General features: G+C 42.3%; 1 protein-coding gene across 1 annotated transcript in view; it reads left to right on the top strand.

Annotated features, from left to right (window-relative positions):
- Positions 1 to 1,520: 1,520 nt before the first annotated feature.
- The window catches only part of rnf11b (ring finger protein 11b), a 52,117-nt gene continuing 25,943 nt past the window's right edge, over positions 1,521 to 27,694 (top strand). Inside the window, exon 1 of the mRNA XM_067990234.1 lies at positions 1,521 to 2,123. Coding sequence (XP_067846335.1) covers positions 2,004 to 2,123 — 120 coding nt within the window. The 5' untranslated portion in view covers positions 1,521 to 2,003. The remainder of the gene's footprint in view (positions 2,124 to 27,694) is intronic.

Below are 27,694 nucleotides of genomic sequence, written 5' to 3'. Positions count from 1 at the left end.
ACTATAACCTGGTGTTGTGCGACTCCTTATATTTGCTGGATGGTTAACAGCCCTGTACAGCATAGAGTGACATCAAGGCAGCATTTGACCGCGTGTGGCACCAAGGAGCCCTGGTAAAATTGAAGTCAATGGGAATCAGGGGGAAAACTCTCCAGTGGCTGGAATCATATCTAGCACAAAGGAAGATGGTAGTGGTTGTTGGAGGCCAATCATCTCAGCCCCAGGATATTGCTGCAGGAGTTCATCAGGGCAGTGTCCTAGGCCCAACCATCTTCAGCTGCTTCATTAATGACCTTCCCTCCATCATAAGGTAAGAAATGGGAATGTTCAGTTCCATTCGCAACCCCTCAGATAATGAAACAGTCCGTGCCAGCATGCAGCAAGACCTGGACAACATCCAGGCTTGGGCTGGTAAGTGGCAAGTAACATTCGCACCAGACAAGTGCCAGGCAATGACCATCTCCAACAAGAGAGAGTCTAACCACCTCCCCTTGACGTTCAATGGCATTACCATCGCCAAATCCCCCACCATCAACATCCTGGGGGTCACCATTGACCAGAAACTTAATTGGAACAGCCATATAAATACTGTGGCTGTAAGAGCAGGTCAGAGGCTGAGTATTCTGCGGCGAATGACTCACCTCCTGGCTCCCCAAAGCCTTTCCACCATTTACAAAGCACAAGTCAGGAATGTGATGGAATACTCTTCACTCGCCCGGATAAGTGCAGCTCCAACAACACTCAAGAAGCTCAACACCATCCAGGACAAAGCAGCCTGCTTGATTGGCACCCCATCTACCACCCTAAACATTCACTCCCTTCACCACCGTGGCTGCAGTGTGTACCATCTACAGGATGCACTGCAGCAACTTGCCAAGGCTTCTTTTGCAGCACCTCCCAAATCCGCGACCTCTACCATCTAGAAGGATAAGGGCAGCAGGCACATGGGAACACCACCTGCACGTTCCCCTCCAAGTCACACACCATCCCGACTTGGAAATATATCTCCAGGCTTGGGCTGGTAAGTGGCAAGTAACATTCATCGTCGCTGGGTAAAAATCCTAGAACTCCCTTCCTAGCAGCGCTGTGGGAGAACCTTCACCACACGAACTGCAGCGGTTCAAGAAAGCGGCTCACCACCACCTTCTCAAGGGCAATTAGTGATGGGCAATAAATGCTGGCCTCGCCAGCGACGCCCACATGCCATGAACGAATAAAAAAAAGTGCAGCATCTGACACAGTGCTGCCAAATCTGGAAAATTGTTAAGAGTGAAATATATAATAAAAAAAACACGCCATGAGACACATCACCCATTTAAACACATGACGAGGACTGTGTTATTACGTTCACCGTGGACAAACATCAAAAGAGGCGCCACATTTTTTAAATCAAGTGAGTGAAAAGTGGGACTTGACAAATGCACTTCCGCCACATTGTCTGCAGCTCCACTCCGACTGATCGCAACAATCTTCAATGACGTCGGCTTGCGCGCGTCGGCAGGTGACGTATTACGCAAATCCTCACAGGCTCGTATCCAGGCGCAGGGAAGAGGCAAACGAAAAAAAAAGGGGAAAAGCTGCAGCTGCCGGGCACGGCGGGGCGGTGGGAGTAGGATTATACCCGGCCTCTCCCGTCAGGCAGGACAGCTGGCAAATGATTAATAAAAAGTTTATTTTTCTGTTTTAATTAAAAGCTGTTCGTCACCCAGCATTGTGCGTGTTTCTCCTTCGCGCCCCCCTCCCCCCGAATTTCAGGGCGTCTTGTTTTTGTTTTTTATTCGGTGCAAGAGAGACAGAGAAAAAGATCAACAAGAAGCGAGCCGCCTTGTTTCTGAGGAGAAGGAAATGTTTTGTTTTTGGTGGTAAAAATAAAGGAAGCGACGTTCTCTGTAAAGAAACGTTCGTTGGTTTCTTTCACATCGTTTTCCGCCCGTTTTTACCTCTCTCCTCTCCCCCCTGGTCACGCAGTAATGGTAAATACGGTGTAATATTTAAGGAGAAATATGGGAAATTGTTTGAAATCTCCTACGTCAGACGACATTTCTTTGCTCCATGAGTCTTCTGACCGGGCGAGCTACGGAGATGGCACCGAAATAGACCAGGAGCCGCCGCCGCCATATCAGGTTTGTCTTTGTCTTTTTGGACAAGTTTTCTTTTTGTCGTGTGTCCGTCTGGTGTCCCTCAACATGTTAGTATGTGTCCACCTACTAGTTTTTAAAAAAAAATCATCGGCGATTTTGAAGTATATAATGTTTTGTCTTTCGGTCACTATTTTAATTTTTTTCACATTAACATGATTATCAAATCAACTACGTTTAAATAGGTCTTCACTATTTACCCGTTTGAAATAAAAAGTGCAGGCTTAATTTTAACCGTTCAGTTATAAACAAAAACCATAAAACGCCAACGATCTCAAATTTTAATTAAAATTAAGTCTATTTTACAGAGGTAAGTAAGGCAAGATCTTTCAAGTGCTGTCATGTATTCATACAGATGAATTAGATGCCATGTTTTTAACCTTTTTTGGTGCATGTTGACATGTCTTTTCAACTATTCTAACAAAAATGTCTTATTGAAAACTGAAGTTATAGGCCTGCCATTACCTAAGATTAAAAACTTGTAACTGAGCTTTTGTGCATACACTGTTCTCTGTTAGTATTTGTTTTCGAATAATGTGAAACCTCATTATTTGATCCATGTGCAACAGCCTGCATAGTTTCTTTTATCATTGGTAGATATTTCCCTTTCTTCATGTTTCAGCACAGTTAATGCAGTCAGGAGGAAACAAAACAGCTTTGTGAAGTTAGTACACTGTTTTGTGTCTGCAGTGGATAGGCAACTGTTGTGCTCTTCCCATTGTAGAGACAGACTGTGGCTTTGTTTTATATAAATGGAACACTTTTGTATTTAGCTCAGTTGGCTCTGACATTGAACTTCAATGCTTCACTTTTCAGTAGGAATGAGCATTCTTTTTATTCAGTCCTAGACTTTTGGTGGCTTAAAACTTTGATTCAATGTTCGTCAAAAATATCTAAGAAGAATACTGTCATTACACAGCACTGGAATGTTATCCATTCTGCTCTAAATCCCTTCTACAAATGCATAGGAACAGTTTTTTTTCGTTCTTCCTGTCTGCTTCTACAGTCTTCCCACCGCCCCCCTCCCTTTCCCAATTGATGCATATTCCCCTACATTCTTGGAAACATGCTCTGCTACTGTGATGTCTGTCATGATGATTGGGGAATGTTGTGGTATCTTGGCATCCTACCACCCTAGTTTTTTTTAATGGTTGTCTGAACTTCGTGAATTAGGCCTGCACATCTATTTACCTGTAGATAAAAACAATTAGATTTCTTATGATTATAAGTTCAATTGCTTATTTATCTTGAACTACAGGCTGACTTGATTGTCAACTATGTTACATTTTTAAAAAAAAAGTTTTGTTATATGCCAGAAAGGGCTTGTGCTGGAACAAGAGACCAGGGCAAATAGTATTTTAAAGGATCATTGTCTTCAACAAAAAGTGCTTGTCAGACCTTTTATTGGATTTTGTGTTTGAAAGCAAGATAAATCTGGTCAAATGCATAATTCTATCACTTGTGCATGATGTCATTATGACAAAATTGGCATGCTGCTCTACTAATGTGGGACAAGCTTGTCAAACACTTGTGACGACACTGACCCGTTGAGTCGCTTGTAGGCCTTATTCCAAAATAGATCCTGTATGTTCGTGCATTGTCATAGAGTTATACAGCACGGATAGAGGCCCTTCGGCCCATCGTGTCCGCGCCGGCCATCAAGCCCAGTCTAATCTAATCCCATATTCCAGCATTTGGTCCGTAGCCTTGTATGCTATGGCATTTCAAGTGCTCATCCAAATGCTTCTTGAATGTTGTGAGGGTTCCTGCCTCCACAACCCTCTCAGGCAGTGAGTTCCAGACTCCAACCACCCTCTGGGTGAAAAAGTTCTTTCTCAAATCCTCTCTAAACCTCCCGCCTTTTACCTTGAATCTATGCCCCCTTGTTATAGAACCCTCAACGAAGGGAAAAAGCTCCTTAGTATCCATCCTATCTGTGCCCCTCATAATTTTGTACACCTCAATCATGTCCCCCCTCAGCCTCCTCTGCTCCAAGGAAAACAAACCCAATCTTCCCAGTCTCTCTTCATAGCTGAAGCGCTCCAGCCCTGGTAACATCCTGGTGAATCTCCTCTGCACCCTCTCCAAAGCGATCACATCCTTCCTGTAGTGCGGCGACCAGAACTGCACACAGTACTCCAGCTGTGGCCTAACCAGTGTTTTATACAGCTCCATCATAACCTCCTTGCTCTTATATTCTATGCCTCGGCTAATAAAGGCAAGTATCCCATATGCCTTCTTTACCACCTTATCTACCTGTTCCGCCGCCTTCAGGGATCTGTGAACTTGCACACCAAGATCCCTCTGACCCTCTGTCTTGCCTAGGGTCTTCCCATTCATTGTGTATTCCCTTGCCTTGTTAGTCCCTCCAAAGTGCATCACCTCTCACTTTTCCGGGTTAAATTCCATTTGCCACTGTTCCGCCCATCTGACCAACCCATCTATATCGTCCTGCAGACTGAGGCTATCCTCCTCGCTATTTACCACCCTACCAATTTTTGTATCATCAGCGAACTTACTGATCATACCTTTTTTACATTCATATCCAAGTCGTTAATGTAGACCACAAACAGCAAGGGCCCCAGCACAGATCCCTGTGGTACCCCACTGGCCACAGGCTTCCAGTCACAAAAACAACCTTCGACCATCACCCTCTGCCTTCTGCCACTAAGCCAGTTTTGTATCCAAAGTGCCAAGGCACCCTGGACTCCATGGGCTCGTACCTTCTTGACCAGTCTCCTGTGCGGGACTTTATCGAAGGCCTTACTGAAATCCATGTATACCACATCCACTGCGTTACCCTCATCCACACGCCTAGTCACCCCCTCAAAAAATTCAATCAAATTAGTCAGACATTGTAGCTATTAGTAAATAGTTTGATACATCATCTGTTCTTAAAAGTTGATGCAGGACTGCTCTTGAAGTAAACTTGGGTCCATAAATGTTGGATGTCTATATTCATACTTATTCACCATTTTATTAACTGATTTACTTTTAATTAGTGCCACTGACAACTGAACTTGTTTGATGCTGTTCATAATTTTAGGATCAGGTTTGCAATAGTCTTATTAATGTTGTTTCTGATTTATCTCCATTAAAACACCAGTGTATTGCATGATTACATGTCTAGATTTTCAGGAGTATGTTGACTTTTTTTCCCCCCAGTCTGTCAATGTAAAGATGTTTGGCAACAGCAATTTTCATGTGTATAGTGCCCTTAATATAATATATCTCAAGGAGAGAGACTGACTGAGGGGGAGAGGATTGAGGAAAGGTGGCCAAAGGTACAGTCAAAAAAGTTGGCTTTTTGTAGGTGTTTAAAGGTGGGAAGGGAAATAGCAAGGCAAAAAGGTGTAGAGAGGGAGTTCCAGAGGGTGGGGCCAAAACTACTGAAAGCTCTGCCCCCAAGTGAGAAACACGCGGTGGGTGGATACACAGAAGCCCATAGCCTCAGAATTTAAGGTATGGACTGGGACACAAGGCTAGAGAAGAATTTTGATGTGTTGGTAGATAGGCTGATCAGCAATGGCATTAGTGATGGGTGAGAGAGACCTAGTACAGGACAGGATGTGACTAGCGAAGTTTTGAACAAGTTGGAGTTCAAATACCGCATAGTTCCAGGAGGGTGTTTGAACATTTCAGCTTTGAGGTAATAAAAGCATGTATAAGGGATTCAGTGGCAGAGGGGGTGAAAAGCAGTTGAGTGTGGCGAGGGTTGCAGAAATGAAAAAGTGCTTTCTCAGTGATTGGATATGGGATTTGAAACTTAACTGAAGGTTGAACAGGACAGTGAGATTGTGGACAATCTAATTTAACCTGAGTGAGCAGCCTCAGAGTTGAATCGACACAGAAGCACGAATGGGAGTTTCTGATGGGAACCCAATAAGATGGCTTTGGTTTTCTCTGTGTTCATCTGGAGGTGGTTTTGGCACATCCATGGCCTGATGTCAGTAAGCAGTTGACAGCCCATAAATGATTATGGTGGACAGGTAGTGCTGGATAATGTGGGGTTAGGAGGAGAAGCTGTATCTGGAAATACTGTGGCTCCATTGGGATATGTAGAAATGGAACCTGTCAAGGATGGCCCTTTGAAGATGGACCACTGATGACAGACAGTGGAGGAGGGTGGAATGATCAATTGTGTTAAATGCTGCAGAGTGGCTGAGGGGAACAAGGAGGCGAAGCGCTACGGTTGTAGTTGGAATAAATCATTAGTAATTTTGACTAAGTTTGTCTTGGTGGGTGGATAAGGCAGAAACCGGATTGTGAAGATTGGAAGAGGAATTTTTGGGAGGGATGGGTTCAGCATTGGGTTACAGCAAAATATTGAAGGTTCTTGTAGAAGCAAAGGAGGTTATATCGTTGAAAAGGACAGGGGGATTAAGGGTGGTTTTTTTTTGAAGAATGGCTGATGACGGCTGTCTAGAAGGGGAGGGGAATGGCTTCTGAATAACATTTTTGATGTTGGCACACATTGATACTTAAACAAGAAGAGATGGTTGAGTAGAATATAGTTTCACTCTTGGATAGTTTTGCTTGTAGTGGAGGAATTTCTCCGAAGATGCTGAACCTAGCAACATCATAGAGCATTTCTACTGGCGGTTGTTTGTTCTTCCAGTGCTGCGATACTTAAAGAGCAACTTTCCCTATTGATGGGAGTCCAGGTTCCTCCTGCAGGTAGACATCGAGAGAGATGTGAGATCAGCACTGGGGCCAGGTTTGAAGTTGGGAGGTGGAGTTGCTATTTAAGTATAATTGTGCAGGAAGAGCAGATGAGAATGTGCTGATTGACATGAGAAAGAACAAGAGAAAATGTATTTGTGAACGCCAGTCAATATGAAGTTGAGAATTTTGGTGGACAGAGCATTGTGGTGTTGACTTCAGCTTGTATGTGAGCCGTGGATTTTTTTTGGAGGAATTTTGGGGGGGCTTTGTCTAATTTTCCATTTCCTTATGCATGTATACGTGGTTGTTTTTCTTATTCAGGAAATTGTCTAGTGGGGAGAATCTTTAATGCCAGTTCTAAACTAAGAACATGTAAATCTTCCAATGGCTTTGAAATACATTTTATAATCTGGATTGTTATTTGTAGTGATGGAAACCTAAGAAAGGAAGTAAGTTGAATTTCAGTAATGGAATAAGTTGTTATATAAGTAATATTTCTGTGAAAATTTGATGGTTTTTATTCTCTATTCCAAAATTTGGGGAATCTGTTCGGCTGTCCATCTACTCATCATAAATAACTTGTCAATTCAGTAACTTAAAAGTGCCTTTTTATCATATTGCTATATTTTATCAATGTGTTTTAATTCCTTCCAACAACGAGCATAGAATAATGGAAATTTTGATACAAAATGAGGCTGTTTGGCCTGTCATGTTTGTACTATCTTATCCCATTAGAGTTACTTACTATGACAACTACTTGTATTTATATAGCACCTTTTAACGTAGTAAAATGTCCCAAGGCATTTCACAGGAGCGATTATCAACCAAAATTTGACACTGAGCCACATAAGGAGATATTAGTACAGGTGACCAAAAGCTTGGTCAAAGAGGTAGGTTTTAAGGAGCGTCTTAAAGGAGGAGAGAGAGGTAGCAAGGCGGAGAGGTTTAGGAAGGGATTTCAAAACAAGAATGAGAATTTTAAAATCGAGGTGTTCCTGGACCGGGAGCCAATGTAGGTCAGTGATCACGGGTGATGGGTGAACGGGACTTGGTGCAAGTTAGGATACGGGCAGAGTTTTGGATGAGCTCAAGTTTATGGAGGGTGGAAGATGGGAGGCCGGCCAGGAGAGCATTGGAATGGTCAAGTCTATAATTCCATTTCCCTGCAATTTTTTCCTGCCCTCTTTTTTGCTCTCTCCGATTGCTTCGTAAATGTTGGCAGAGCTTCAATAAATCACTTGTGGTAAAGCATTCCATGTCATCATAATCCTTTTGCATGAAAAGTCTTTATAACTTTCCACTTTCTGCTTTTAATACTAATCCTGAGTTTATGCTTCCTTGTTATTGATACAGATTCACTGAAAGCAATCTTTGAATATTTATTCTTTCATAATTTTGAGAACTTCTATTACTCATTGAATGGATCTATCAATAAATGTATGTCAGTAAGCACTACCTTTTTACCTTTTCAATTTTTAATATTTCATTGGACTTGCACCAAACTTGAGATGTCCTCTTGTCTTGGAGTTCTTTTTTAAAAACAAAAGGGTACATTTAAGAGCCTCAAAACAACTATAAGCTTTCCAGTCATAACATCAAATTATCACTCTTAATAACTTATGCCTTAAAATTGGGTCTTAGTATATTAGTGTAGTGTTCAAATGACACTCCTTTTAAGTCAAAGTTGTGGGTTCAAGTCCCACTCCAGAAACTTGAGCATGTAATCTAGGTTGATACTTTGGGAGTGCTGCACTTTCTGAGATAAGGTCCCGTCTGCCCTCTCGGGTGGATGTAAAAGATCCCATTGTCCTATTTGAAGAAGAGCAGGGGAGTTCTTCCAGTGTCCTGTCCAATATTTATCCTTCAACCAACATCACTAAAACATTATCTAGACATTATCTCATTACTGTTTGTGGGACTTTGTGTGCAAATTGGCTGCTGTGTTTTCCTACCTTGCAACAGTGACTATACTTCAAAAGTACTTAATTGGCTGTAAAGCACTTTGGGACATCCTGAGGTTGTGAAAGGCGATACATAAATGCAAGTTCTTTCTTTGATTAACTGGTCCCCACCAGTACTGCATGAAAATCAGGCAGTATGAAGAGGAAAATCCAGGCGCTCATTTTTACAGCTATGAAACAAAACAATTATCATGCAAAGGTTGAGATTTTTGCCTCGTAGGCTGGCTAATACCACATTTCAGGACACAGCCAATGATTCCTTGATGGGTCAGTTGCAGACGTCATGGACAAACATAACTGTTTCTAGCACCTGGGTGAATTTTGTGTTTAATGCTGGTTAGGCATTTCATCTATACCGAGGTGACTCATCCACCCTTCAAGTGGCATTGAGACATGAGATATATAATGTGTATTTCATGTACACACGGACTGCTTCCAGCAAGCAGCAGTCAAATTAAAGTGGCCCTACTGAAGGCAAGCCATAACTCCTTTTTTCCTTTTGTAACAAAACAAAACAGCAAACATAGTAAAGCAATAAAAGTATAACTAGTGATTATTATAAATCCTACCAAATAAGTGTTTTTGAGTTGCTGAAATAGTGAGTTTAAAAGCAGAATGCATTAACAGTTGATGACCATACCCATTTTTGGAAGATCCCCAGAGAATGCAGGGTTCTCAAAGAAACTGGGATTAGTGATCCCAGATTTTTGTGATCCTAAGTAGGATAAAACACAGATCTGTCATGTATCCATAAATTGAGCATTCTAACCCTAAAAAAAAGTATTTATATAAACTACAAAAATTACTTTCCAGGTTTTTTCCCTATGCAAAAATGGAGGTTGCCTGAGAGTTTGCACTTGGATTATTCAAGCATCTTGGACTTGTGGCAATCTCGAGAATAATCACATTTGACATGTTAGTGCTAATAGGGAATGCTGAAGGACTTGGTTATTTATTGAGTCAGTAATGTTAGAGATTCATAACTGATTGCCTTGAGGTCTACTAATCCCAGTTTCTTTGAGAACCCTGCATTCTCTGGGGATCTTTCAAAAATGGGTGTGGTCATCAACTGTTAATGCATTCTGTTTTTAAACTCACTATTTCAGCAACTCAAGAACACTTATTTGGTAGGATTTATAACAGTCACTAGTTATACTTTTATTGCTTTACTATGTTTGCTTTGTTTTGTTACATCAGTGCGTTCAGTTCCTTTTTGATATCGGGTAAGAAGAAAAACAGTATCTGCCTGCTTATGCACCAATAAATTATTTAAGACTTTGGAAATTTGCAGATTTTATTTGAGATGAACTTAGATACTTTGGTTAAAAACAGACTGGATTTGATAAATTGCATGATGGGGAATTTTGTGTACATGCTGTCTAGGTTTAATCCACTAGGAACAGGAATAGGCCATTCAGTCCCTTGAGCCTGTTCTGCCATTCAATTAAATCATGGCTGATCTGTATCTTAACTCTATTTACCCACCTTGGTTCCATATCCCTTAGTACCCTTACCTAACAAACATCTTCAATCTCAGTTTTGAAATTTTCAATTGACCTAACCTCTCATTGAAATGCATAAAATTCTGACAGGGCTAGTCAGGCTGGAAGCAGGGAGGTTGTTTCCCCTGGCTGGGGGTCTAGAACGAGGGGTCATAGTCTCAGGATATGGGGTAGGACATTTAGGACCGAGATGAGGTGAAGTTTCTTCACTCAGGTTGGTGAAGCTGTGGAATTCTCTGCCACAGAAGGCTGTGGAGACCAAGTCACTGAATATATTTAAGAAGGAGATAGATAGATTTCTGGACACAAAAGGCATCGAGGGGCATGGGGAGAGAGCGGGAATATGGTATTGAGATAGAAGATCAGCCAGGATCATATTGAATGGCTGAGCAGGCTCGAAGGGCTGAATGGCCTACACCTGCTCCTATTTTCTATGTTTCTATGTCTCAATAGCTTTTTGGGGGTAAGAGCTCCAGATTTCCACAACCCTTTGTGTGAAGAAGTGTTTTTTTTTTATTCGTTCATGGGATGTGGGCGTCTCTGGCAAGGCCAGCATTTATTGCCCATCCTTAATTGCCCTTGAGAAGCTGGTGGTGAGCCGCCGCCTTGAACCGCTGCAGTCCGTGTGATGAAGGTTCTCCCACAGTGCTGTTGGGTAGGGAGTTCCAGGATTTTGACCCAGCGACGATGAAGGAACAGCGATATATTTCCAAGTCGGGATGATGTGTGACTTGGAGGGGAACGTGCAGGTGGTGGTGTTCCCATGTGCCTGCTGCTCTTGTCCTTCTAGATGGTAGAGGTCGCAGGTTTGGGAGGTGCTGTCGAAGGAGCCTTGGCGAGTTGCTGCAGTGCATCCTGTGGATGGTACACACTGCAGCCACAGTGTGCCGGTGGTGAAGGGAGTGAATGTTTAGGGTGGTGGATGGGGTGCCAATCAAGCAATCTGCTTTGTCCTGGATGGTGTTGAGCTTCTTGAGTATTGTTGGAGCTGCACTCATCCAGGCAAGTGGAGAGTATTCCATCACACTCCTGACTTGTGCCTTGTAGATGGTGGAAAGGCTTTGGGGAGTCAGGAGGTGAGTCACTCGCTGCAGAATACCCAGCCTCTGACCTGTTCTGGCAGCCACAGTATTTATGTGGCTGGTCCAGTTAAGTTTCTGGTCAATGGTGACCCCCAGGATGTTGATGGTGGGGGATTCGGCAATGGTAATGTCGTTGAATGTCAAGGGGAGGAGGTTAAATTCTCTCTTGTTGGAGATGGTCATTGTCTGTCACTTAAGTGGCAAGTAACATTCGCACCAGATATCAACCCAAGCCTGGATGTTGTCCAGGTCTTGCTGCATGCGGACACGGACTGCTTCATTACCTGAGGGGTTGCGAATGGAACTGAACACTGTGCAATCATCAGCGAACATCCCCATTTATGATGGAGGGAAGGTCATTGATGAAGCAGCTGAAGATGGTTGGGCCTAGGACACTGCCCTGAGGAACTCCTGCAGCAATGTCCTGGGGCTGAGATGATTGGCCTCCAACAAGCACTACCATCTTCCTTGCGCTAGGTATGACTCCAGCCACTGGAGAGTTTTCCTCCTGATTCCCATTGACTTCAAGTTTACTAGGGCTCCTTGGTGCCACACTCGGTCAAATGCTGCCTTGATGTCAAGGGCAGTCACTGTCGCCTCACCTCTGGAATTCAGCTCTTTTGCCATGTTTGGACTAAGGCTGTAATGAGGCCTGGAACCCGGTGGTCCTGGCGGAACCCAAACTGAGCATCGGTGAGCAGGTCATTGGTGAGTAAGTGCCGCTTGATAGCACTGTCGACAACACCTTCCATCACGTTGCTTATTGAGAGTAGACTGATGGGGCAGTAATTGGCTGGATTGGATTTGTCCTGCTTTTTGTGGACAGAACATAGCTGGGCAATTTTCCACATTGTCGGGTGGATGCCAGTGTTGTAGCTGTACTGGAACAGTTTGGCTAGAAGCGCAGCTAGTTCTGGAGCACAAGTCTTCAGCACTACAGCCAGGATGTTGTCAGGGCCCATAGCCTTTGCTGTATCCAGTGCACTCAGCCGTTTCTTGATATCACATGGAGTGAATCGAATTGGCTGAAGACTGGCTTCTGTGATGGTGGGGATATCGGGAGGAGGTGGAGATGGACCATCCACGCGGCACTTCTGGCTGCTGGTGGTTGCAAATGCTTCAGCCTTGTCTTTTGCATTCACGTGCTGGACTCCGCCATCATTGAGGATGGGGATGTTTACAGAGCCGCCTCCTCCCGTTAGTTGTTTAATTGTTCACCACCATTCACGACTGCGAAGCTTTGATCTGATCCGTTGGTTGTGGAATTGCTTAGCTCCGTCTATAGCATGTTGCTTCTGCTGTTTATCATGCATGTAGTCCTGAGTTGTAGCTTCACCAGGTTCGCATCTCATTTTTAGGTACGCCTGGTGCTGCTCCTGGCATGCTCTTCTACACTCCTCATTGAACCAGGGTTGATCCCCTGGCTTGTTGGTAATGGTAGAGTGAGGAATATGCTGGGCCATGAGTTGCAGATTGTGCTGGAATACAATTCTGCTGCTGCTGATGGCCCACAATGCCTCATAGATGCCCAGTTTTGAGCTGCTAGATCCATTCTGAATCTATCCCATTTAGCACGGTGATAGTGCCACACAACACGTTGGATGGTGTCCTCGGTGCGAAGATGGGACTGTGCGGTGGTTACTCCTACCAATATTGTCATGGACAGATGCATTTGTGACAGGTAGATTGGTGAGGACGAGGTCAAGTAAGTCTTTCCCTCGTGTTGGTTCGCTCACCACCTGCTGCAGGCCTAGTCTGGCAGCTGTGTCCTCCACCCAGGGTACATTCTATGCCCTTGCTACCCTCTGCTTCCTCCAAGTGGTGCTCAACATGGAGGAGGACTGATTCATCAGCTGAGGGAGGGCGGTAGGTGGTAATCAGCAGGAGGTTTCCTTGCCCATGTTTGACCTGATGCCATGAGATTTCATTGGGTCCGGAGTCAATATTGAGGACTCCCAGGGCCACTCCCTCCTGACTATATATCACTGTACCGCCACCTCTGGTCGGTCTGTCCTGCCAGTGGGATGGTGATGGAAGAGTCTGGGACGTTGGCTGAAAGGTATGATTCTGAGAGTATGGCTATGTCAGGCTGTTGCTTGACTAGTCTGTGGGGCAACTCTCCCAATTTTGGCACAAGTTCCCCAATGTTAGTGAGGAGGGCTTTGCAGGGTTGACTGGGCTTGGTTTGCCTTTGTCGTGTCCGGTGCCTAGTGGTCCGATGCCGGGTGGTCTGTCCGGTTTTATTCGTATTATGATTTTTTTTTTAGCAAGATTGTACAACTGAGTGGCTTGCTCGGCCATTTCAGAGGGAGATTAAGAATCAACCACATTGCTGTGGATCTGGAGTCACACATAGGCCAGACTGGGTAAGGACGGCAGGTTTCCTTCCGTAAAGGACATTAGTAACCAGATGGGTTTTTACGACAATCCAGTAGTTTCATAGCCACCATTACTGATACTAGTTTTTTAATTCCAGATTTTATTTAATTAATTGAATTTGAATTCCCCAGCTGCCGTGGCGGGATTTGAACTCATGACTTAGGATTACTAGTCCAGTAACACACTATGCTACCGTACCCCTAACATCACTCCTGAATGGCATAGCTCTAATTTTATGGTTATGCCCCCTTGTTCTGGACTCCCCCACCAGAGGAAATAGTTTATCTTTCTACCTTATCAAATCCATTAATCATCTTAAACACCTCAATTAGATCACTTCTTAATCTTCTATACTCTAGGAAATACAAGCCTAATCTATGCAACCTGTCCTCATAATTTAACCCTTTTAGCCCCAGTATCATTCTGGTGAATCTGCGCTGCACCTCCTCGGTCAATATATCTTTCCTGTGGTGCGGTAGCCATAACTGAACGTAGTACTACAGATGAAGTCTAATCAGAGTTCTATACAACTATAGCATAACTTCCACCGCTTTGCATTCCAGCTCCTTTGAGTTGAAGGCTAACATTTCATTAGCTTTTTTAATTAATGTTTGTACCTCCACTAGTTTTTAGTGATTTCTGTACATGGACCCCTAAATCTGTCTGCTCCTCCACAGTTCCTAGCTTCTCACCATTTAGAAAATACTCTGATCTATCTTTCTTGGGTCCAAAGTGGATGCTGTCACACTTCCCCACACTGAACTCCATTGGCAACAGTTTTGGCCACTAACTTAATCTATCAATGTTCTTTTGCAACTTTCTGCTTCCATCTACACTATATTAAATGTGTGCAATTTCTAAAATGTTCAATGCTTTGTATAAAATGCACTTTTTGAAAAATGGTACACCACTACAAATAACAAATATTTTTGCATCCATAACTTTTACACTGAGGCATGAATTGTTTTCTTATGTGAGTATTGGGAGGCTGTAAGGATTGATCTAACTTATCTTCGCTGCCTTTGGACAAACAAGATAAGGCATTGGTTGAAGTCTTTCAACATTCAGGTCTAATTGTTATTGTAAGAGTTGAAGAAAAGGAGAATAGTTGCTCACATACTAAAGTGAAAAGAATTTAAAAACTCTGGCCAATGTCAGAATCATAGTAGGTACAGCACAGGAGGAGGCCATTCGGCCCATCGTGCGTGTGCTGGCTCTTTGAAAAAGCTATCCAATTAGTCCCATTCCCCTGCTCTTTCCCCACAGCCCTGTAGATTTTTTTTCCCTTCAAGTATTTATCTAATTTCTTTTTGAAATTCAGAATTGAATGCACTACTCCAGCTGAGGCCTAATCAGTGTTTTATAAAGGTTTAGCAATGTATTAGAAAAGGTGTTGATTAGGTTTCCTGATACCTATACTTCTAATACCTATACAAGATTACCACGGAGATTTCCATTCTCCACTGTAAGCATTCTCAGTATCTGCAAAAAAGCAAAACACTGCAGATACTGGAAGTCTTAAAAGACAGAAAATGCTATAAACGTTCAGCACGGCAGGCCACATCATTTGAACATATTTTTGCTTGCAAACTTAATGGAAGGGGTCCAGCCAGGAGTGCTCAATGAATTTGACTTAAATTTGATTGTCAAAAAGCTTCTTGAGCCTGGGGCCCAAGTATTTAACCTTACTTCCTTTCCCTTTCTCTCTCTTGCCCCCCCCCCCTCCAGTTCTCGTCTTTCTACTGTTGTACAAGATGATGGATACGATGTGATCACTATTGTATCTGTCATTGTATGTGATCCTAAGATACCATCGAATCTGGTGAGTCATGCTGGTTTGAGACTGCTACCATGATCCCTTTTTAAAAAAAAGTATATTTTGAAAGCTACTATGGGGATTTAACTACTTTTGAAAGAAAAAATTGCAACTTATAACATTTCACTCTTTTTTAAAGTGAGGAGATAAAATTTAGTTATTAGAAGCAAGGTGTGATAATCAAATTGGGTTGCATACCAAAAAGTCCTGTGACCCTCATTTGATGTAATTCACAAGGCCATTTAGACACACCACATAGTAAGTTTCATTTTCTACCAGAATTTGCCAAGAAGTAGCCTTAAGTGAACTTTCATAACAATCTATATTTGATTGCCAGCCAGGCTTAACCCTTTTAAATTTAATTGCCTGTTCAATATTTTGACAGTATTTCATTGTTTGTAAAGCACTTTGGGATGTCTTGAGGTTGAAAGGTGATATATAAATGCAAGTTCTTTCTTTATGCCATAAAAGCATCTGACACCCAGAAAATGTTCTTAGCAAAAGCTAGGGATGCTGCTGAAAATCTAAGACACTCCCAATCACTAACCAATAACTTCTAGAAAGAAGTTCCACCTATAACTATCTCTGGTACAGATTAACGTTTTTGAGTTTCTGAAAATTTGAGTCAAATCTTTTGGGGCCTGTAAATATATTGCACTATGTTCAACTCAACAACTTACAAAGTAAGAGTCTTTTTTTTTCTATGACCTACATCTAGGTACCTGTATCCTTTTTGATATTAGATTAAGCATCTGTCCACAACAAAGGCAGAGAGAGAGTAAATAGCAGGAAGTATGTCTCAGATGGTGATACAATGTCGTACCCTCAACATTCATACAAAGGTGGTTATTCTCTAAAACTAAGTTTATAGAGGCAGCTGTACATTGTCAGACATGTTTTGAAGTAAGTTGATTTTGGAAGTGGATACTATAGAGTTTGGTAGACCTACATGTTTCTTGCTTCTCCACCCCCTACACCCCCCCCCCCCAAAAAAAAACAAATATTGTGGCACTTTCTGTTAAATCCTTGAGAGATGTGGAAGTTTTGAGTTCAAATGTTTGAATCAAGGTAAATACATGGAAGTGGTGCAGAGCATAGTATAAAATGTTAGTCAGCAAAATCGAAGTAGCAAAATGAAATCAGTATTGTTGTACATCATCCAAAACTATTTAAAATGTGTTTGGAATTTCAGCAGCTTTGGAAAGTTCAAGGAAATGGGCAAGTACCAAATGTTAAGGAACATATTGGCTAATTCATGTAATACATTTACTTAGTGGTTGAAAATTGAGTTTGGAAATATTTTGGGCAATTAAAACCTAAATGGGTTGGTTAGGGAGTCAAGATTTAATCGTTACTATGATAAATACAGTACTAGACACATATAACATCAGTTAAAGGTCTCAAAAGATGCATCTTAGCAGTTGCTAGTTGCTAACATTTAACCCTTAGCTTTGGAAAGCATTTCCCTCTGGATGATGAGCCATCTGTTGCTAAGAGTACTGTTGTGGTTGATGCAATCTCTGTTGTCACCTGGCATTATGTCACTAATATCTCTTTACAAAAGTACAACTGTCTTTTGAGCAACACATGATACACGTAAAAACGAATTTATTGTGAGATTCTTTAATTGAAGTTTGTGAACATTTAATCATTGGCATTTATTTGCCTGTAGAAAAGCTTGGAATCCAAATTGTTGTTTCTTTATTCTCTTTCTAAACTGCCCTGGGTTAAATTGAAATAAACTTGGTCAAAATCAGGGCAGCAGAATTTTAGGTCCAAAATTTAATGGGCATGCTCTGGCTTTTTGCATTCAGTTTAGAGTCATTGAATATACAGGTCAAAAGGAGGGCACTCAGCACATTGTGCCTTTGCTGGTGCTAGTTCTTCAACTGGAGCTGTCTACTCTAATTCCATTTTCATATCCTTTCCCAGTATCCTTTTGTCTTTTCAAATTCCCTTTTAAATTATGCTATAGTTTTTGCCTTAATAGCAAGTTGTGGTAAGGCATTCCATGTTCTAATAGTATAGAAATAAAATTAATCTGACTTCCTTGCTTGTTCTTTTAGTGGTAATACTGTGTCTGTGCTTTCGTTACCAATCTCACCAACCATTGGAAATGATGTTAAACAATTTATCCTCCCAAACCATTGAATTTTAAAAGCCTGTATTGGATCTCGTTCAGCTCCTCGCCCAATCTTTTTTTTTGGTTAGCAAAAAAGGCCCCACTGTTTCTATGCCCAGAATGACACAGATGCTATCACTTCACTAACAAACTGACATTATGTCTCCAATTCCTTCGATGGGTGGCTGGGTTTCGCTTTTAAATATTCCTAATTAGCGAAGAGAAGATGACACTTCAAAATGCACCTCAATCCATTATGGCTGGTATTTGCTTATTGTGTAGAAAGGAGAACAATCAGAGCATTCTAAAGACAGTATGGGCACATTTGCTTACATTGCGTTCTGATCTATGTACCAAGAGTTCCTGCAGGCCTGCCATACAATACTTGATGGGCACGAAAGTAACCATGCAGTTTTGTTAGTTACTGATCTGGTTAACCAGTTTTTATGGCAATGACAAAACAGAAAGTGCTTATCGCTAATGGGTCATTATAGGTAGACCAGACTTGAGATGTTTTATGACAGGTCAGTAGGTGACTTGGGAAAATTTGCAACAAATTTACAAGAATTAATTATTTTTCAGAAATTTGTAGATTTGAAAACTGGCAGTTTCTTTCGTCTAGCTGTTCATCTTTGAGACAAAAAATGATGTAGACAAAGTCATTAGACTTGAACTGTTGTCAAATATGATTAAGACTTTTGGGACGGTAATTAACATTATTATAATTAACACCTGTATGGTGTCCCTGGATATGTTTTCATTTAGATGTTTTTTATAGACTGCACAAATGGTGAGAGTTTCCAATAGTAAAACAGTCGTGTGTAGCTAGATGTATATAAAACATGTGACAATTTTTTAAGAGGTAGCTTAAACAAAAAAAATCATGGGAAAAGTAGTGTTGCAAAAAAAGGTTAAAATGCATGTATTGCAAAATGCAGTGGAAAACAATCTGGGGGAACTGGAAGCAATTTTACAGGAAGATATAGATTTAGTAGCATTAACAGAAACCTGACTGCAAATTGGACAAGTTGGAAGATAAATACACATCAGGAAATAATGTCCTTAGGAGGGATAGAAAAGATAAGGAAGGAGGTGAAGGGGCAATATTAGTAAACGAAAATGGTGTGGAGAGGATGGAAAGGGGTACAGACAGTCAATATGTTTGGAGCTGAAAGATAATAAAGGGTTTGTTACATTAGTAGAGATGAATTATAGACCACCACATTGTGTTTACCACTGCTAAACTCTAAATTGCTGACATCTCATCCTTGTTTTCTTTCGCACTATTGGATGGTTTATAATATACTCCTAATATGTTAACAGATCCCTTACTATTTCTTAACCTGGACATACTCTGAGCTAGGCTGCAATTGTGCCCTTAATTAATAAGGCCACTGTTTCTCCTCCCTTTTCCCTCTCTTGGAAAAATTTGTGGCCCAGTCTTGTCCTGGCTGAAGCCAAATTTCTGTCGATGCTGCATTATGTATCCCCCCATTCTATTTAATGCCTCTGTTTCCTCAACTTTATTTCCAATGCTTTATAAATTCACACATACAGTCCTCTGACTCATGTACTTTTTCCCCATCTAATTCTTTGCGTCACCATCTTTTTGTTTAACCTCTCCATACCCCCTAAGCATCTTATTTTAGGCTGCTTTGTCCCTTTGCTATTCTTATTTCTCGCGCTCCCCCATATGCTGTATAATTTTTCCCTCCTTGTTAGTTAAAAATCCTCCCCCACTCTGAGGACATTGGTGAAGTCCAACCTGTTTGTAGATTCTCCCAATGTGCTAGAAATCTGAAACACTTCCTTTTACACATGTTATGCATTGATGTGTCTAGTCTGCTTCTAATTAATTGTCCTAGTATGTGACAGACTACTACCCTGGAGGTGCATTTTATTAAAATCTTAGCACTTAAATCTTGAAGCACCATTTGCAAGACCTCGATACTATTCTTTCTGGTATTGATTTTAATGTGAATTATTACTTTAGGCTGTTCACTCCCTTTTTACAGGATCTTCTCCACCTGCTCCTTTATGTCCCTTAACCTGCCAATTGAGAGGCAACAGACTATTTGGGACTCCCATTTGTTGCTACAGAAAGAGCCTTCTGTCCCTTTGATAGAATCCCCCATAAATAGCATTTTGCCTTTTCTCAACACGATAACTTCTACTCCTCCATCTTTCACTCCCCAGTATCCACTTGCTCCATGTGCCATGGTGTTGCTCATGATATCCCTCGAGTTACTGTACTCATCTGCACCATAGGTTATCAGCAGTATATACTTATCGGACAACTTCAGACCTCGAGGATTTTCTTGCACTTTGTCTGAGTCAGTGTCCTCCTCTTAACCCCCACTCCAGAACTAATGAAGAACCCCTTCCCTTCCTCTGCTTCACTATTCCTTTTTAATGCAGAGTGCCTCCAACTGAATGAGTCTGTTTGGAAATACTTCTTACAGCTTTGGTTGTTCTGGACACAGTTTTCAGAAATTTTCATAACATGCAAGTTCTGCACAATACTTGTTTCCACTATCCTGTCATAATAAATGGATTGAAAGACTTAGAAACACAAATAAATGAAAGTAGTTTCAAGCCAACCATGTTTGTGTGCTGAAATCCATTTCAGGTCAAAATCCACCCCCCACTCCATTTTTGCTTTGGCTTCTCTCTTGTACCATCTACTTAAATCCACTAAAAATAATGCAGCTAGTTCAAGCAGGGTGCCACTTTAAAAATAACCAATCAATGAAAATTCACATCCAGCCACTATACTTTTGCACCTAATTAATAGTTGACTTGTCAATCAAACCAACTCATCGATACTTGCAAAAGCAACCCCAGTTAATAGCTGGCAAATCAAAATTGTAATTTAATTGTATAATTAGAATTTACCTATTCAGTTGTCGTAAGTTTTATTCAGTCAACTTCAGTTGTTAATTGAAAACATGCAAAATTCTTATCACATTGAATTTAAAATAATTTAGATAAATAACATGTACTTAAGACACCAATATTTTTTCACATATTCCTAATCAAACAGATATGATCAATTTTGCATTATTGTAAATTTTTACTTATTGTCCATTTAATGACATTTCCAAAATTGGTCTTTGATTAGATATTAGTTGTGATAGTGTCATTATCTGACGGATTAGCTTGTTTAAATTGATTCTGACAAGTGTTCTCCCATCTGTACACAGCATTTGTTAACTTTATTAACTTTTCAGTTGTATGCAGTTTGAGGCCAGATGCCTGCAAGTCATAAAGTGGTACACCAGCTGTCTGAGGATTAAGAGTCTGCCTCATAAAAAGAGGCTTGAGTCACTCTTCTGTCTTAATCCAGCCTCTTTCTAGCTGGAGAAGATATGTTGGAAAGAAGTTTTTGTCTTCCACAAGAACATTTGGTAACTTGCTCTGTGCAAATAAATGGCATCTGAAGTTGAAGATAAGGATTTATTCTTAAATCAATATCAAGAAAATAGATTATGCCATGTTTTGTCAACATATTAGTGAAAGACAAAGACCTAGAAATATTATTCCAATGTTGTATTTCTCTAGGTCCATAAGAGCACCCATAAATATCTTTGCAAATTTATAAATCTTTCCTGAATTTCCTCTTTCCAAAGTAGTTCAGAGTATAGATATTATCATATCTAGTTACTACATGGAATCCTGATAAACTTGGTTCTTCTACAAAGATATCAGCTAACCTATGTGCTGTAATGTCATCTATTGAAAGGAGACAATCATGATTTGTCGAGTGGAAGTGTAGTAATGGATGAATATTCTGGAGTTTTTCTTGATTTTGTCTTTGGGGATCAGAGAGTATTTATACACAACTTTCCCTCGAGATGATGGGGTAGATTATACATGAACTTTGGAAGGAGATTAAATGGATGAGATACAGTTAATGATAGATTAGACATAGCTGAAAGCAGCTGTCCTTGACATTAAGGCACCAAGGAGCCCTAACAAAACTGAGATAATTAAGAATCAACTTTCCAGTGGCTGGAGTCATACCTGACATATAGGAAGATGGTTGTGGTTGTCTGAGGCCAAGTATTGCAGCTCTGGGACATCAGTGTAGGAATTCCTCAGGGCAGCTCCCTCCGCTCGGACTTCATCAATGACCTTCCCTGTGCAATAAGGTTAGGAGTGAGGCTGTTCGTTGAGGTAATTAATGACTACTACAATAATGAAGCATCTTACTGTATAACTTGGACAATATCCAGGCTTCAGGTGGCAGGGAACATTGATGCCTTGTAAGTGCCGGGCAGTGACCATCTCCAACAGCGGCTAACATAAAAGGGAATCCAAAAACCTTCTATAAGCATATAAATAGTAAACGGGTAGTAAGAGGAGGGGTGGGGCCTTTTAGGGACCAAAAGGAGATCTGCGCATGGCGGCAGAGAGCATGGCTGCGGTACTAATTGAGTACTTTGCATCCGTCTTTACTAAGGAAGAAGATGCTGCCAAAGTCACAGTAAAAGAGGAGGTAGTTGAGATACTGGATGGCTTAAAAATTGATAGAGGAGGTACTAGAAAGGCTGGCTGTACTTAAAGTAGATAGGTTACCTGGTCGGGATGGGATGCATCCTAGGTTGCTGAGGGAAGTAAGGGTGGAAGTTGCGGAGGTACTGGCCATAATCTTGCAATCCTCCTTGAGATGTGGGGGTGGTGCCAGAGAACTGGAGAATTACAAATGTTCAAAAAAGGGTGTAAGGATAAACCAAGCAACTACAGGCCAGTCAGCTTAACCTTGGTGGTGGGGTGGGGAAGCTTTTAGAAACGATAATCTGGGACAAAATTAATAGTCGCTTGGACAAGTGTGGATTAATAATGGAAAGCCAGCACGGATTTGTTAAAGGCAAATCGTGTTTAACTAACTTGATTGCGTTTTTTGATGAGGTAACAGAGGGTTGATGACGGCAATGCGGTTGATGTGTATATGGGCTTTCAAAAGGCTTTTGATAATGTGCCACATAATAGGCTTGTCAGCAAAATTGAAGCCCGTGGAATAAAAGGGGCGGTGGCAGTATGGATACGGAATTGGCTAAGTGACCGGAAACAGAGTAGTGGTGAATGATTGTTTTTCGGATTGGAGAAGGGTATACATTGGTGTTCCCCAGGGGTCGGTACTAAGACCACTGCTTTTTTTGATTATATTTGACTTGGGTGTACAGGGCACAATTTCAAAATTTGCAGATGACACAAAACTTGGAAGTGTAGTAAAAAGTGAGGAGGATAGTAATAGACTTCAAGAGGACATACAGGCTGGTGGAATGGGTGGACGCATGACAGATAAAATTTAACGCAGAGAAATGCGAATTGATACATTTTGGCAGGAAGAACGAGGCGAGGTAATATAAACTAAATGGTACAATTCTGAAGGGGGTGCAGGAAAGAGAGACCTGTGGGTATATGTCCACAAATCTTTGAAGATGACAGGACGGGTTGAGAAAGCGGTTAAAAAGCATATGGGATCCTGGGCTTTATTAGTAGAGGCATAGAGTTCAAAAACAAGGAAGTTATGTTGAACCTTTATAAAACACTGGTTCAGCCACAACTGGAGTATTGTCCAATTCTGGGTACTGCACTTGAGGAAGGATGTGAAGGCCTTAGAGAGGGTGCAGAAAAGATTTACTAGAATGGTTCCAGGGATGAAGGACTTCAGTTACATGGATAGACTGGAGAAGTTGGGGTTGTTCTCCTTCGAGCAGAGAAGGTTGAGAGGAGATTTGATACAAGTGTTCAAAATCATGAAGGGTTTAGATAAAGTAAATAAAGAGAAATTGTTCCCATTGGCAGAAGGGTCGAGGACACAGATTTACAGTTATTGGCAAAAACCGAAGGCGACATGAGGAAAAACTTTCATGCAGCGAGTGGTTATGATCTGGAATGTGCTGCCCTGAAAGGGTGGTGGAAGCAGATTCAATTGTGGCTTTCAAGAAGAAATTGGGTAAATACTTGAAGGGAAACAATTTACAGAGCTATGGGGAAAGAGTGGGAGAATGGGACTAACTGGATTGCTCTTACAAGGAGCTGCCATGGGCTCGATGGGCCAAATGGCTGCCTCCTGTGCTGTAACCATTCTGTGATTCTATAACGAGAAAAGGCCCGACCATCTCTCCCAGCTCTTCATTGGCACCACTATCATCAAGTCCCCACCATCAATATGTTGGGGAGTCTCCGTTGACCAGAAACTTAACTGGACCAGCCGTATCAACTGCATGGATGCAAGAGTAGAGGCTAGGTACTCTGCGATACATGACTCACCACCTGATCTATCAAGGTGTCTCCACATCTGAGGCGAAGTTAGTATTATAGTATACTTGCCACTCATCTGGATGGGTGCAGCAACAACAACACTTGAGCAGCTCAACACCAGGCAGCCTTACCAGTGTCCCAAAAACAAGTATTAAAAAAAATAAGATTGTACATGGCTGTGGAAGCAGATTAAGGGATGGGGTAGATTCCTGATAGGATAGATTGTACATGGTCTGTGGAAGGGGATTAAATGGATGGGATAAATCCATTATTGTCCAACAGTTGTGAAGGAAATTAAATGGGTGACCTAGAGGCCATGAGAGGACTGTGGAAGCAATGGACTCGATTGCCTGAATGGCCTTTTCACACACAATTTTCTTGTATTCCTTATGGAAAATGTTGTGTTTTTATCCTTCACATCAGTCCTGAATCTCAATTTATGAACACAGAGCTATGGAAAGAAGTAAATACAAGACACAACATCATTGGTTCCTCTCTTCCTTGTCTCTTTAATGACCTTATTGGCATTAAAACTAATACGCAGTGTCCAGTCACATCATTTTTTTTAAAAAAGTGGTATAAAGAGAAACCAGTTGGATCAAATAGATACAAAAAATTACCAACCTTTATCCATCTTGTATGCAATTTCTGGGATCAATAGTTTGGCAATTTTTATTAATCCAAAAATTGAGCTTGAGGACGAGCCATCATTTCATTGGCAATTGCTGTTTATGGTGAGTCACATTCTTTAAGCAGGAGGGCAAACTGCAGAAGTTTGCGTATCAACTTCTGAAACACCAACGACTTGCATTTATATTGTACCTTTTAACGTAGTAAAATGTCCCAAGGTGCTTCACAGGAGTGTTTTCAAACAAAATTTGACACCGAGCCACATAAGGAGATATTAGGACAGGTGAGGGAGGTAGGTTTTAAGGAGCGTCTTAAAGGAGGAGCGAGAGGCGGAGAGGTTTAGGGAGGAAATTCCAGAGCTTAGGGCCTAGGCAGCTGAAGGCACGGCTGCTAATGATGGAGTGATTAAAATCGGGAATGCGCAAGAGGCCAGAATTGAAGGACCGCAGAGATCTCGGAGGGTTGTAGGGCTGGAAGAGGTTATAGAGATAGGGAGGGGTGAGGCCGTGGAGAGATTTGAAAACAAGGATGAGGCGTTCCCGGACCAGGAGCCAATGTAGGTCAGCGAGTATAGGGCTGATGGGTGAACTAGATTTGGTGCAAATTAGGATATGAGCAACAGAGTTTTGGATGAGCTCAAATTTATAGTGTGGAAGATGGGAGGCCAGCCAGGAGAGCATTGGAATAGTCAAGTCTAGAGGTGCCAAAGGCATGGATGAGCCTTCAATGTAGACAAATGTCCTAATGCTTCACAGAAGTGGAATCAGAACAAATTGACACTAAGCCAAAGAACATAGTAGGAGGGGTGGCTAAAAGCTTGGTCAAAGAAGTGGGTTTGAAGGAGGCCCTAAAAAAGGAAAGGGAGTTGATGGGGATCCCAGAGCTTAGATGGCACAGCCGCCAATGGTGGGGTGAGGGGTGCATGAGAGTCCAGAGTTGGAGGGTTGCAAAGTTCTCTGAAGGTTATAGGGAGGAGGAAGTTTCACAGATGGGGGCAGGGCAAGGTCATGAAGGGATTTGAACACAAGGATGAGAATTTTAAATTAGAGGTGTTGGCTTGGAGCCAGTGTAGGTCAGGGAGAATGGGTGAGCGGGACATAGTGTGGCTTAGGATGCAGGCAGCAGAGTTTAGGATGAGCTGAAGTTTATTGAGGATGGAGTGTAGGAGGTCGGCCAGGGAGCACCAAACCATTCAAGTTTGGAGATGATAAAGGCATGGATGCAGGTTTTGACAGCAGAAGGGCTGAGGCAGTGGCAGAGACGGCTGATGTTAAGGATATGGGGTTGGAAGCTCAGCTCGGTGAAACAGGACATCGAGTTTGAGTGGTCAGCTTTAACTTAAGAAAATGGCCAGGTGGGATGGAATCGCTGAAGCGGGTATGGAGTTTGTGGCGGGGCCCTATGATAATGGCTTCGGTCTTCCCAAAAGAAGGAAGTTGCGGCTCAACTAGGACTGGATGTCTGACAAACAATCTGCCAGCTCCAAGACAGTGGAAGGGTCGAGAGAGGTAGAGCTTGGTGTCATTAGTATACATGTGGACCCTGATGCCATGTCTTGGGAAGATGTCGTCGAGGGAAAGCATGTCGATGAGCAAGAGGCAGGTGCCAAGGATAGATTCTTGGTGGACTCCAGAGGTAATGGTGTGGGGCTGGGAACACACACCAAAGCTGGAGATGCTCTGGCTGCAATTGGATAAGTAAGAGTAGATCCAAGCAAATGCAGTCCACTCAGCTGGGCAATGGAGGAGAGGCGTTGGAGGAGGATGGTGTGGTCAAATATGTCAAAGGCTGCAGAGGTGTTGAGAAGAGCGAGGAGGGATAGTGCAATATGGTCACAGAGGATGTGAATTGTGACTTTGATTAGGGCTGTTGCAATGTTGTGACAGGAGTGGAAACTTGATTGAAGAGATTCCAACAGGAAGTTGTGGCAAAGATGGGCATGATTTAGGAGGTGACTGTGTTCAAGGACTTTGGAGTGGAAAGGGAGGTTGGAGATAGTTTGCAAGGACAGAGGGATCGTGGGTGGATTTTTTGAGAATGGGGTAATGATGGCTGTTTTGAAAGGGGAAGTGATGGTACCTGAGGAGAGGGTACCATTTACAATGTCAGCTTGCATGGGGGGCCAGGAAGCGAAGCTGGGTGGTCAGCAGTTTAGTGAGAATGGGGGTCAAAGATGCGAGAGGTGGATCTCATGTACCATTTGAACTCAGAGGGCATGAGCAGTGATCGGAGAGAAACTAGAAAGAGACATGGCTTCAGAACTGGGTGATGAACCCTGGGGGATTAGGCAAAAGGCGGGTGGGATGCGGCAGAGGCAGCTAAGTGGATGGTCTCTATCTTCACGACAAAGAAGTTCGTGAACTCCCGTACTTGGTGATGGTAGAGGGGTTTAAGGAGACTGTTGGTAGTGGATAAAAGAAGCTGAGGTTTATCTTTGCATTCCAGGATGATCTTGGAATAGTGAGCAGTTTTGGCAGAGGAGAGCAGTGCCTGATATTGTTTGATTTGGTCCAGCCAGATCTGACAGTGATTGGCTAAACCATTTGTGTGTCATATACATTCAAGTCTGCACCCATTGGCATTAAGGGAGTGAAAATGGGGGCCATATTGGAGGGAACAACCAGAGTGGGAGAAAAAGTTTTACTGGGGACAAGGGCATCAAAGCCAGAGGTGAGGTAGTGGTTGAGCAGATTGACAGCTGCAGAATTATCGTGGCGAAAGGAGAGCCAAAGGCTAGACAGTTGGGACGATGAAAGTGCAGTTGTAAGTGCCTTGGGAGAGAGTTTTTCTAGGGGGTCCCAGATGGAACTGAGAGCAAAGCGAGTTTCAGTGGAGATTGAAATCACCGAGGTTGAGGAGTCACTCAGTGCAGAGACTGAGAGGAAAGGAGGGAGGATATCTCGGAGAAACGTGAGGTGAGGCTTTGTTGGGGTGGGGAAGTGCGGTGGTGATAGAGAACGAGGATTTTGGAGGAGATGCGACAGGAGTGGTACAATGAGAGGTGCCTGAAGGAGCAGAAGGTGGCACAGAAGTAGGGGAAGAGACCAAGGTGTATTTTGGTGAGGGCCACACTGCCATCGTGGCAGTTTGGGCAGAGCAAGTGGTGGAAAGTATCGCCAGGCGCAGAGT

This window comes from Heptranchias perlo, chromosome 9, assembly GCF_035084215.1.
Source record: "Heptranchias perlo isolate sHepPer1 chromosome 9, sHepPer1.hap1, whole genome shotgun sequence".
Lineage (NCBI taxonomy): Eukaryota > Metazoa > Chordata > Chondrichthyes > Hexanchiformes > Hexanchidae > Heptranchias > Heptranchias perlo.
The sequence above is the reverse complement of the archived record's forward strand: the minus strand, read 5'-3'. Positions and strand labels throughout refer to the sequence as shown.